Raw genomic sequence first — 13,317 nt, 5'->3', positions numbered from 1 at the left:
TCTTAAAATGTTTCTTTTTAAATGTACATCACTCTGTCCAGATGTATGAGAACCAAGACCACTCTGGGTTGATTTAAAGAACGGTGAATCATTGGCTCCACTTAAAAGTACTGCTTTACTGAGTTTTAAATTAAATTTCACGCCATATTGCTGCTCAAGAAAGGTCTTAGTGTAGTTAAAGCCAGCAATAGTTTTAAGTTGTCTGTGTAATAACACCCAGTGAAGCTTGAATGGTATGTTGTTTTTGCATTACTGGGAATGTCAAATAGCAGTTGTGGGCTAGAAACTATGGAATAGTCATCCTCACGTGTGATGGGATTGTTGATTCAAACTTCCCTATTTATCCATAAAATTGTGTTTTAAGGCCATTTTATAATACTGCAGTATCCCTTTTCTACAGCCTTGTTAAAATAGCTACATATTCCAGTTTAATTTCACTTTTACTGTGTATCAAAATTGTATTCTACAGACCAACAAATCAACTTGACGTAAATTATATAGTTTTCCATATACCTTTTTCCCTCAGGTGCTAATCATAGGCTCCAAAAATGGATACTGCTTTAGTAATGTCTGCTTTATTCTTAAAATGCTTATTTCTTTTGCTAGTTGTAAAGTTTTGGTGTTAACAAAAGTGGTTTTAATATGTAAATATGAATGAATGCCTTTAGTTTACCCCTGTTTGTCTATTAGTCTGTTTTCATTTATTCTTTTTAGAGGAGGATCTTTTCATGATCTTGAATATATTTCATTAGATATTGTTTCATTTTAAGAATGAAAATACAACTGTTTTCTGTCTTAGATTAATCCTGCTGCTGCTATGAGAAACTGAAAATCAAGAATGTGATGCACTTTTTACATTACTATATACCATACATATACCATAGGTTTCTTTGATACTTTTCCTGTAGCACAGCCACTAACAAAAGTGAGTGAATTTAAAAATTATCTTTGGGGAGGGAGTACAAGTAATTAATTCATAGTTCATATTGGTCTATGAAGGACAATAACTTAGAGAAATAAAAATTCTGTTGATGCTACACTTTTTGGCCTTAAAATGTCTTCTACTACTGAAAATATTTTAAGTCTTTGTTTTATTACTCCCTCTGCCTCAAAAAGAGGAATTGAGAAGAATGGTTAAAGGAATTCGTGTCATTGATTTGTTGCTGATCTCTTAGAACACATCTATGTAAACTGGGGCTTATTTTTTGTTTGCATGCAGAGGAGAAATAATACTGTCCTGAACCAATCAGATTTATTTGTAAGCAAATCAATCAAAACCCCAACTATTCTGCTTGTCTAGTGTATTTTTTCTTAGCAAAGGTAAACTTAAGTATAGTTAGGAATGCTACTTGACAAGAGGAAAAGTCATTTCTCAAGCACATACCCAACCTTGAAGGAGATTGAACCCAAATTAGTGGGTGGAAAACACCAAATGAGGTGGAGGAATGTGAGAAAGATGTGTGGTCCAAAGCTATCTGGTTATATTTTAATGTTGCCAATATTACAAAGCCAAAATTTTAATTTGCTTATTTAATATATTTGTTGGCCAGAGATCTATTTTTATATCAATGTGCCTTGCATGTATATTAAAAAATTTTGGAAAGGCCATGTAGTAATGCCTGAGATAGTTGATGGTTCTTACCACCTCACTAATTTTTATGCAGTGTGAAATGCTCATTCTATTGCCCAACTGGTGCTCTCTGTTTAAAGTTACAGATCTTGTCAAACTGGAACTATTTTATAAACTGGGGAAGTGATTTACTTTTTTTTGGGTTTTTTTGTTGTTGTTGTTCTTAGTGGCTATTCTGTAGTGGGACATAGTAAGAGGATTCTTTACTCCCTTTCCTCCCCCCTCAGCACCTTCTTCAAGTAATGTGGCGACACCATTTTTTGTGCTTTGAAAAGTTTCAGCTTGCTGTCTCCTTTAGTGTTATGAAAAAGTGTTATAAAAAGTATTGTTTGCAAAATCTAGGGAGATAATGGAGTCCACTTTAATTTGGAATTCTGTGTGAGCTATGATACAAGTTATTGGCTCTTTCCAACTTCAAATTTTTTTGTTGTTAAAGCACCTTGCTTAGAAAATTTTAAAATATTTATGTCTGCAACAATTGTCTCAAAATAATAAACTGTGCAATTCTTGTCATTAAAAAAAAGAAAATCTGAACTCTCCCTAATGTGACTTGTTAGTTTTTCTGTATTTCCTGCCAGTGTAAATGTGAAAGCTTTGCTTGCATTACGTTTTAGAAATGCATTTTGCACACTCGAATTTTGCCGAAGCTCCATGAAAAAGGTTAGATCTAAGTAGATGAATAAAGCTATGCACATGTTTTGAAAGTTTAATTTGTGTGTCATTACCAAAAGTGACCTATCTGTCCTTATTACTTTGCTGTTTTTAGCTTTACCATCTTTGGAAATATGACTTAAAGTCACAGTTCTGGGCTAGCTCATCAATGGAACCATAAGACAGGAAAACCGGCATTTTATAAAGTTCAGTTTAAGTATCTCTTAAGGGCTTTTCTTGAAACAGGACAGTTTTATCAGCTTTACAAATCATTAGATGCTCTTCCTCAGTGAAATGTTGACTTATTTGATCAGATAAAAATGGGAAGTAATTAAAACAAATGACCCTTCGTCACATGGAACACAGTGACAATTTATGTCTTAAAGCTGGTTTAAAGGTAGAGTAGCCTTTTACCTTTATTGCTTTGGTATAAATTTGGTTTACTGAATGGCTGGTTTGAGATGGAATCATTCGGTTGTTTAAAGATCAAAGCACAGTTTGTTTTAAAGATAATGTGTTTAAAAATTGCCCAACTGAATAGAACAAGTTTAGAAATTGGGTGTGTTTGGTTCAGTCACTGCAGTCTGCATGTACTAAATAGCTTTACTTCACAAGTCTGTGTACTTAATAGATTGTGTAGATGTACTGGCCAGGTTTTATGAAATCATCATTTAGAAGATTTTTTTCTGTAATTTCTTCAGGACCTTTGTAGGAGAGGATGATAAGTTTAAGTAGAAGATGTTACTAGTAGTATCATGCTCCTAGATATAAAAGAAATATTTTTGTTTTAGGGCTTTTTCAATGTATAGAAGAGGGTTACTTCTCTATCATCAAGTTTGCTCTTGATGTATGTTGTTGACTTTGAAGACACAGCAAACCCCTTCCTTTTGTATCCTCATTGATAGTGGCATTTAAGTCAAAACTCGAAAGGTAACCCATAATGCATGGCCTTAAAAGGCAGAAATGCAGAAGTGTAGCAAGCATCATCTTAGATGGCTATGTCTACCCTTCGCGTCTGTCAGTAGTTCACTTATGTTCAGTCTTCAGACATGTTGGAAGAGCAAAGTAATTTCTGTGTCTTGTGCATAGGAGCTGAGTTACCTCTTAATGTGGGGGAAAGGACAATTAGTGGAGTACAGTTATGTTAGAGGATGTTTTCCCTTCCCCCTTTCCAAAAAAAAGTTTCAATGTTTGTTTTGCCCAGTCAAAATGATAGGTCTTTTCTGGATTTAAGAACAGTGACCAGAAATTTACCCTTTTGCTAAATGCTTAGGTATTTGCTATAAGCTGTTTCTGATGTCATGGATTCGGAGGAAGTGTCAGTTACATGATAATCTTCCTTTATTGATGTCTTACTTCATGTTCAGTGTTTTGAAAATATAAATTACGAACATTCTACAACCATACCCAGATTTACTTATTTTATCAGAAAAAAACTTGAGAAATTTGTAGATCAAATTAAGAGACAATAAGTGTACATTGTTGAATAAAAAATTTTAAAGTTTCTGAGGTGTTTGTTATCTTTTGTGTGCTTTATTAAAAAAATATTTACTGAAAATTAAGATTGTAACATTGATAATGGTTTTTTCCCAAAGGATCAAATGTATGAAGAATTTGACTCTTAAGTATACTGTGGTCTTCCATATGTTTGATTTTTTTTTTTAATCATACAGGTTATTACCATGCTTAGAGTTAGCATATTTATTGCCTGCCCTGCTTTTTTGTAGGTTGTGGAGCCTTATGCTCTTCCAATTGAAATAAACTAAAACTGAGGTAAGCAGTTTCGCAGCTAGACTAATGTTAAGCTGCCAGGATTTTGGATTCATAACTTTATGTAGGAGTGTGTGGAAACACACAGGAGAAAAAATTTCAGCACTGATTTGTCACAAGGTGAAAACAAAGGCACGTGTTATCAACATCATTAGGACAGGATGAGGAGAAAGGACATTTATCAAAAGTGTCTGTCACTATAGAGACTGGTAACAATTGGGTTATGTGTTTTATTGCTTCAGATGGAATAATTGTCCTTGGCCTGGTAAATGACTTGCAAGGACACAAGGGAATTTGGGATTTTACTGAAACTTGCCTTTTAAAATTTTATCCATATAGGGGCAGTTTGTGTGTAAAGTGGTAGTTAATTCAGTCTACAACTTTTTTTTTTTAAATGACATTTATTGTGGATTTCAGCAGCTAACATTTGAAAGCAATGTCTGTGAGCAGAACATAAAACTCATTCTAGAGTGCTTAGCAAGGTCTCATGCTTGAGGAATTCTCTTACTTGGAGCTTTTAATCCACTACTGTTGGATTCGGCGAATCGACTGGATCTGGGAAGTCTGGGCATGAGAACCCCACTCTCTCCAATGTTTATAGTCTCCTCCGTGATGGTCACATTCCAAGATATACTGATACCCACGATATCCAGGATACTGGTAGCAAACCCAGCTAGGAAATCCAAAGCACATTGCATTATTAAAACTAGTTAGGAATCTGGTCAACACCCCCGTACCTGAGTATCTTTTTTTCCACACAACAGTGTAGAATGCTTTAGGCTTAGAAAAAGCTTTCCTAAGTATGTCAGGCAGTGTTCGTAAGCATAATATGACTGCAACTGGTTAATTAACCTTGATCATGAAAAAAGATGTTAAGAGTAGTCAACATGAATGCTTCCATAGAGGCATGTCTGGGGAGAAAGATCTAAAATGGTAGTTGTCACAAAAAACTTAAGATTTAAAACTGCTTGTAACTAGAATGTGACATGCATACCAATATATCAGTGTGTGACATCTGGTTAAAAATACCATTGATCTATTAATATTCACAAGACTTGCACCTGCAATAGTTACTTTGAAATGTACTTTGGACTGTTTTTGCACTTACGCCCCACTTTGTATCTTCATGGAGCCAACTTCGTTGTTAAGCCAACCCATGGCTTGCAAAGAGGGGTAGTCATCAGAGATCTCCCACTGGCGTCCCATAAAGTTTTCCTTCTCAAAGATGGTAATCTTAGACTCCTTATGGTTCTGCAATCCAAAAATTGTAAAGTTTATAGTAGTATGTCTATTACATCCATTTGTTTTTCTTTAAGAAAAACACCTTTAAGAGTAGGTTTTGCTCTGTTGCCCAGGCTAGCATACAGTGGCATGATAACGGCTCACTGTAACCTTTAACTCCTCAACTCAAGTTATTCTCCTGCCTCAGCCTCCCAAGTAACTGGATCTGCAGGGCACACTACCACACCCAGCTAGTTTTTAAATGTTTTTTTAGTGACAGGGTCTTGCTGTATTGCCCAGTCTGGCCTCACTCCTGGGCTCAAGTGATGCACCCAACCAATCATGTCTTAATTCTCTAATTGTTGTATTCTTTGAAATTGCAACTTTATTTTCTGGTTTACAAAAGGAAGTACATGATCATTGATTGTAAAAAGATTTAGGCAACAGATTTATAAGGAAAAAATTAGCCATAACTTTTGTTTAATCCGATTTTGACACATAAAATGTGCAAATAACCAATATAAAACTTTGGAACAGCAAAAGACCAATGAAGATATGCAGCCAGCCAAGGGATTAATATTCAGTAATGTGAAGAAAAATCTCACAAATTAATACAAATGTAATCTCAAATATGTGTGTATGTATGGTGTTGGAAATAACCTCTATGTCTAGTAAGGAACACGGATACTACACAAGCACTAAGAAGGCAGAGGCTAACCTGTATGAACTTCAAAAGTGGGCAAAACTAACCCTGGTGATAGAAAGCGGCGGGAGAGTGATTTGAAACGGACCCCAGGGAACTTCAAGGGGTAATGGAATTGTTTTATACGTGGCTGGGGTGTTCGTTACAGGGGTATTTTTTAAAATTCATGAGCATACACATTTAGGATCTGCATTTTACTGTTTGTTAATTATGCTTTAAGGAGAGGAAGTGACGTTTTAAAGAGATGAAATCACTTCCAGATGGGGAAGTATTTTTTAGGCTTAGAGCTATTTAGGTTAACCTATCCCGCCAGTTGAGTTTTGGTAGGACTTTAAACCATGGTGACATTATTAACAAAAATCATGCTACATAGACATTATTTAGAAAGTTTAGCCCAGCCTCAATCCTGGTATAGGGGTTTTTTTTTTTTTTTAAAGTCAGAGTCTCACTGTCACCCAGGCTGGAGTGCAGTGGCACGCTCACGGCCACTGCTGCCTTGAACTGCTGAGCTCAGGTGATCCTTCCACCTCAGCCTTCCAAGTAGCTGGAACCACAGGCATGCACCACCATGCCTGGCTAATTTTTTGACTTATTGTAGAGATGAAGTCTCGCTAAGTTGCCCAGACTGGTCTCGATCCCGTGGGCTCAAGCAGTCCTCTCACCTCGGTCTCCCAAAGTGCTGGCATTGTAGGCGTGAGCCACTGCACCCAGACAGGGGTCATTTTCAACATACCCCTGAAGATCATCCTGCTTCTGCTTGAACACTTCCTAAGACCTTAAAGCATCCTAGTGTGATGCATTATTGAATAATACTCAGAAACAGTATTATTCAATAGAAATAATACAGCATGAATCAGTGCAGATAAGAGATACTGGATAACTTTCCTATTTCTTCAGCCATTCCCATTTACTGAAAAATTACTTCAGCATTTCCCTGTTTTTGCAGTAAAATATTACGCAGACTGAAATTTAACCAGACATGGATTTACTTTTTACTACAGGGTGAGTGCTTTCACTCATGCACTGGTGTTTTACCAGTTGACTGAGCTCTTGAGCATCTATTTCTTTCCACCTGTAAGAAGACCTTTACTTTTAGCTTGAGAATACCACCTGGTGGAGAAAAATAAAATGGCAGATTTTTTTCCTCTTTTTAAAACTTCCATCCTTTTTTTCCTGCCATAACTGATGAGAAAACAAATGTCAGTCCGTCCACACCCTCTTGCCCCATCCCTCACATGCACAGAAGTGGAAGTTTCAAAGACTCACAGCTGAACAGATGGGGCGGAAGGACATGAGACGCTCAATGTGGTAGGCATTACTCCCACTCCAGGCATCCCAGCGGGGGTATTCTCCTCTCTCCAGGATAAACTGCTGCCCACAGAAGCTGGTATGCTCATAACCAATCCAGCTGCCAAAGACATGTAGAGGTGTTTGTTCGTGGTATTCAAAGCTTATATGGCCTCAAGAAGAAGACATCTTTTGTTTCAGATAAGTTAATAATGGGGTAAAATATCAAGCCAATCCCAGTAGAGCCATACATAGTAATTTATCACAAGATGGAGGGAATGAGCTGACAGCTACACTAAGGATTGTGAATGTAATATTTGGGGATTATCCAAAGTCTGTTTACTTCACTGGTCTGAGTGGTGGTCTGAGCAAAGCCAGCCTAAAGTTATATTTCCTTTCCAAGTCATCTATTCTCTACCTGGAGCCCAAGACTCAGGATCTAACGACTGACTTGCTTTGGCTCAAGCCAAACTTGTTGGCTTCTTCCTAAGAAAGCAAAGGGATGAATAGGTGGCTGATGGGTTACTAGTTCTTTGTTTCCTTGTTGCTTTGTGGGTCCTTTGTCCTACTCCCCATACCTATTATGAATTTATTGAAACACTTCAGCTCAATTTTTCTCAATTGGATCTCAGTTGTTGATGACACCTGAAAATGTTATTTGTGTTAAAGGGTGAAAGAGCTTAATTTTGGTGGCAAGCAACTTGTGAATGCCTATCCACAGGCAAAGCCAGCTCTGCCTAGATCAAAGGAGTCCTTTATGTGTTTTCAGGCTAATGATAAAGGCCTCAACAACCCTCCCAAGAGTCAGGAGACAAAAATGAGAGGGCTCCCCTCACCAAGATTAGTTATCAATAGGAAATGCTTGGAAGACTAGGAACTAATATGTCTCTGGAGTTTTGGGGTTGAGTTCCTTTTTTCATAGAGAAATTTGCTAGCCAGTGTCTGCTCTGGGGTATACAGGAGAGGTAGCCATAAATAGGCTGCAGTTTGAGACTTTCCTCTCTACTTGTTTTCTGCATGCAATAAAAACTCTCAAGAGTCCTTTGGCTGTTCTGAGAGAATCCTAGGTAGCAACCTATGGGTTCTAGAAGCACAAATCTGTCACTGCCTCACTCCATTGTATATATTTAATTTCTCCCAAAATCTAGTACCAGGCTACTAAGAACCTCATGTTCCTTCTAGCTTTGGGTTACTAACTTATGCATGTAGTGATTTCTTTTGTACTTACTTCAGTACAGAGGTCGTTCTCTGAGAAATAATTATAGATTCTAGGGGAACATCTTTCTTCCCCTACCCTTGTCTGAAGGGACCTGAAATAAGGGGCTGTGGTTCTACTGAGGTCCATACTCACGCGCCACATTCCACCTTGAGAGACCGAACATTATCGAAACTGCGCTCAGAGATGTTTGGGCAGGAGCTGGTGAACTCCATCCTCTTGCCCTGGAAGTTCTCCTGATCATAGATGGTTATCTGAAATGGGATTGAATGGAGCAAGAGAACTAGAACCTGGTACATCAGAGAAAACAGGCCCAGGTCAATAGCTTAGCTTGTGTCTGACCCTGTGTTTTCTGTGACCAACTGTAACCCAGAATACCTGATGAAATCTCTTCCAGTGTAGACAGGTTAGGAAGGGGTTTGAATTAACGCCATTGCTTTGGTGATGTTCATATGCCCAAGTTAGGGATGAGGTAGGGGGAGGTTGGTTTAGATAGGAATGGTCTGCCAGGGATAACAGACTAGTGGACAGGCCAAGGACTTGTGATTTCTTATGCCATCGTGCTTCCTGTATAAGCATGGCCCAGAAGCCAGGATTCTGAGAGTCCCAAGGGCTCCCCATGGACTATTTCTTAATTTATCCAGCCATACCTTCTGTAGAAGCCTAAAGTGTGAAGGAAGAGTTGTGATAAACCCTTTCATACTTTAAACTAAAACTTGACTCTTGGACCTGGCCAGAGGACAACTCCCAAAGCTGTGAACTGGACTCAGAGTTGACCCAACGAGGAGGGTAGGTACTGTTGGCAGAAACAGTGAAAGGCTTGAGGATCAGCCACTTTTGCCAGTGGGTAAAAACAAGGCTAGGAGTGAGGAGACCTGGGTCCTATAGGCTCTGGTGGCAAATCTCTCTTGATGTGTGGGCCTCTATTTCCTCCACAAGCATAATCTTCACTGGGCTGCTCTATTTTAAGATGATTTTAGCAATTGGGGGACAGTTGATTTAGGAGAGTGGGTGTCATCTTCCACCCATCATTAGTTTCCAGAGTCATCCTTCCTCTGTCTTAAGGGGCATCCTGAGAAAGAAGCATCTGGACTCTTGGTGGGCCTTTCTTTCACAGGCTGATATTTCATTGGTCAATCACTATCTCATGGACAAACACATCCTGAGGCCTGCTCTGTGGCAACATCTCACCCCTGCCCTGTTGAATCTCTCGATTTTCCATGTGATAGGGGTGGACTTACCTTCCATGGCCCCAGGGACCCCGGCGTAGGGTTGGTCTGAGCCATCTTGGTGGTTGGAAGAGTTTCTGGAAGACAGAACACACACCAGTGATGGGGCCTTTGGGGTGGGGAGTGAGGTGAGAGAGCACACGGAAAAGTAAAGGAGATCAGGAACCCAAAAACCAGACTTCAATTGAGATTCTGGCTCTAGCTGAGCCTCAGTTTTTCCACTGGTAAATCTTCTACGTGCAGAGTAATCTTAAGTATTAGAAACAATAATGCAGGTATTTTCACTTCCTGATAAATGTAGCTCTCTTCTTGTTTACCTGCAGGTGACATCATTGCTTCACTCTCCCACTCTCCAATATAAACTCCTGGACAGCCCTGTAGTCCAGACCCCTCAGGTGACTGGCTACACAGCTAGTCATGCCAAGATCCCAACCCCCAACCACCCTCAATTCAAGAGCAGCCTGGGCTCTGACCCTTCATGGTCTCACCTTTACCTGACTCCTCACAGCACTCAAACAGACTGGCTACAGTGCATGGCCTTTCTACCATTCCCTCCCTGCTTTTCTGTCTCCTAGATTTACCCAGCCTTGACCTTGCTTCCCAGAGACTTTCCTGCTTTCTCCAGCCTGCAGCCACTTGTTCTCTCCCTTGATTCCTAGCACTCATCACAGTACTGATCTGTATTCCTATTAATTATGTCCTGATTGAGCATTTCCATGGCAAGGCCTCGGTCTCCTGGGTGAATGATGTAGCACCATGCCAAGCACATATTGGAACGGGGGCAGGAGGGGACATTGAAAAAGACTTATTGAAGGAAAGTGAAAAAGAAAGGTAGTAATGACAATAGTTAACATTTAACGATGACTTTCTCTATGTCAGGCCCCGTTCTAAATGCTTTACATGCATTAATCTTCACAACAAGCCTATAAGGTAAGTACTGTTATTATCCCCACTTTACAGATGAGGATATTAAGGCTCATAGATAGGTTGATGGTAAAGATTGGAGGGTAAGGAAGAAAGGATGGGAGGAAGGAGGAGAAAGGGAAAGAGTGGGAGAGAGGAAGGGAGGGAAGAAAGAAGACAGGAAGAAGTGCATCAAGTTTCTTGATTCAGGACAGACATTCATGGCCCTCCATCTGACTGGTCCTGGGCCCAGGGACATTGCATGTTAAACTCCGTGATGTATCTTTCCATTTCGAGCCTATGATTGAGTAACATTTCCCAACTCCTGCCCCATACCATCTCCCTGTGCCCTGGGAGCCTGCTCATTTCTTGAGGGCCCAGGCTCCTGTCCCCAGCCATGGTTGCTAGGGCAGTGGTTAGTGTCATGTAAGTCCTCTTGGGGTCACTCCTCACAGCACTCGAACAAGAGAAGGCTATCTTCCCCCGGAGTTCCCCATTTTCCAGTCACCCAGAAGGCTCTGACCACTAGGAAGGAAAACTGGGCCCTCTCCTGGGCATGTCTCTGCAGGGGAAGGAGAGGAAGGGCAAGGGCACCCTCAGGGCCTTACTCACCCAGCTCCCGCTGCACAGTCTGGGTCTCCATCTGGTGCCACTTGCTCTGCGGCCCCCCTCTTTATAGCTCTGCGGCCGATGGCCTCTGGCCCTGTCAGCACTCTGCTTTCCCTCTGCCTTTGTTCCCCCTGATCCCCAGAGCTTTGGTGGCTCAGCCTACTGGGCAGGCATCCCTCGGGCCTTTGTTTAAACTAGGGATACAGAAATCCAGAGAGGCCCCACTGCCGTGGGAGAGGCTGGCTGCTGCAGGCCTTGGCTGCCATGGTCTTAATCTCAGAGCAGCTGGGAGGTGAGGACATGAGGTCTCTGCCATGAGTGTTTGGCCCCTCTCCTTCAAGCTCCTCACACCTCTACAGGACCTTCCTAAGACCTTAGGAAGCCCCCATGTCATATTAAACACATTACATAGCACTTCATTTCCATACAGGATATGCGTGTCTTGTTGCTGTTAAAAAAATATGAAAGATCGGCAGGGTGCGGTAGCTCATGCCTGTAATCCCAACCGAGGTGAGAGGATTGTCTGAGCCCATGGGCTCAAGACCAGCCTGGGCAACTTGGCGGGACCTCATCTCTACAATAAATTTTTTCAAAAAATTAGCCAGGTGTGGTGGCACATGTCTGTAGTTCCAGCTACTTGGAAGGCTGAGGCTGAAGGATCGCCTAAGCCCAGCAGGTCGAGGCTGCGGTGGCCAGGAGCGTGCCACAGCCTTCCAGCCTGGGCGACAGAGTGAGACTCCAACTCAAAAAAAAAAAATGTGAAAGAATTATTACGATTCTGAATCTTACTAAGAAAAAAACGGTTCAGTGTGTTCTTGGGAATCTTTATTATAGCATATTCGTATGTAACTATGTTACAGCTGACTTCAATTATAGTTGACTAGTAGACGTGATCTCTTTGTAGCTATTTTATTAAATATTTTAATTTTGCAGTTTTCTTTTAAAAATTTGGAACCAATCAATATCTTTAGTTTTTTAATATATTTTTTTAGGCCCTTGGAAATCTCGCAGGCTCAAGGTGCTGTGCCTATAGTGCCCTGAAGGGTGAAATGATTCCTCCTGGGAAGTTCAGAATACCTTGGGAGGGGAGGGGAGGGGAGGAGAATCATGGACCACCCCCCACACGGGCTCTGAAGGGAAAAGTGTGTTCTTCAAGCATAGCAACTGCTGTGAGGAGCCAGAGGGTGCAGTGGGTGGGGAAGGCTTTGAACCAGGCAGATGTGAGTTAAAGTCCTAGCTCCCCTGGCTGGGTGATTTTGGGCAAGTCACTCAGCTTCTGTCACCCTCAAAAAATGGGGTGATTACTTATTCCTACTCTCTGGTGACAGATACTATAGACAATCTCATAGCAGCTTGGAGAAAAGAAAGTTCTCCCAATCCTTCTGCAATTTCTCTAGCCCATTACTCACGTTTCATTGGTGACTCTTCTCAGAACCAAAAATCAGGAGGCATATATGCAAATGTTTGCAGATTTAGGCAGAACATTCTAGACATAAAAATCTGATGCTAAGTACAGTGTACCACCCCAAGGATGTTTCTGTTAATGATGTCTGGACCAATGGCTGGAGAAGGATAGAGTTGCCCTGGATATCATAGTAATTTCTGGCCACCTGGTGGCTGTACAAGGACTCCAGGCACTAGCAGGAGCCTGTCTATAAGTGGTGGTTCTTCCTTCCTTTTCCTTCTTTCTTTCCTGTCCAGAATTGGTGTCTTAGGGAAACATTTACTTGGGTCATTTATTCATTCATTCATTCCCTAACTCCAATTCACTCCCAGTTGTCACATTGATCATGCAATAGAAAACACTTTAGAAACTAGAAAAATTGGGTTGTAAGAAGGGTAAGTGAGGAACCTGGGGCTCAGATATAGAACAAGACTTTTCATAGTATATTTTTCTGTAATCTTTGAATTTTGAACATTGAGAATGCATTTTCTATTAAAACAAAGTTACTTTTTGAGAAACTGATTGCTGGCTGGGCACAGTGGCTCAGCCTATAATCCTAGCACTTTGGGAGGCCGAGGCAAGTAGATTGCCTGAGCCCGCGGAATCAAGACCAACTCGGGCACCTCGGCAAGACCTAGTCTCTATAATTAATCA

At 40.7% G+C, this 13,317-nt stretch overlaps 1 protein-coding gene across 1 annotated transcript; it reads right to left on the bottom strand.

Moving 5' to 3' along the window:
- Nucleotides 1-4,432: 4,432 nt before the first annotated feature.
- On the bottom strand, nt 4,433-11,258 carry CRYBA1 (crystallin beta A1). The gene is made up of 6 exons (XM_008056590.1): nt 11,223-11,258; nt 9,720-9,784; nt 8,614-8,732; nt 7,242-7,383; nt 5,160-5,302; nt 4,433-4,724 (listed from the first exon to the last, which is right to left on the bottom strand). The coding sequence occupies exons 1-6, from the start codon at nt 11,251-11,253 to the stop codon at nt 4,577-4,579; spliced, it is 648 nt and encodes a 215-aa protein (XP_008054781.1). The 5' UTR covers nt 11,254-11,258; the 3' UTR covers nt 4,433-4,576.
- Nucleotides 11,259-13,317: the final 2,059 nt, after the last annotated feature.

Source organism: Carlito syrichta, unplaced genomic scaffold, assembly GCF_000164805.1.
Source record: "Carlito syrichta isolate Samal-C Ts95f unplaced genomic scaffold, Tarsius_syrichta-2.0.1 Scaffold84695, whole genome shotgun sequence".
NCBI lineage: Eukaryota > Metazoa > Chordata > Mammalia > Primates > Tarsiidae > Carlito > Carlito syrichta.
The sequence above is the reverse complement of the archived record's forward strand: the minus strand, read 5'-3'. Positions and strand labels throughout refer to the sequence as shown.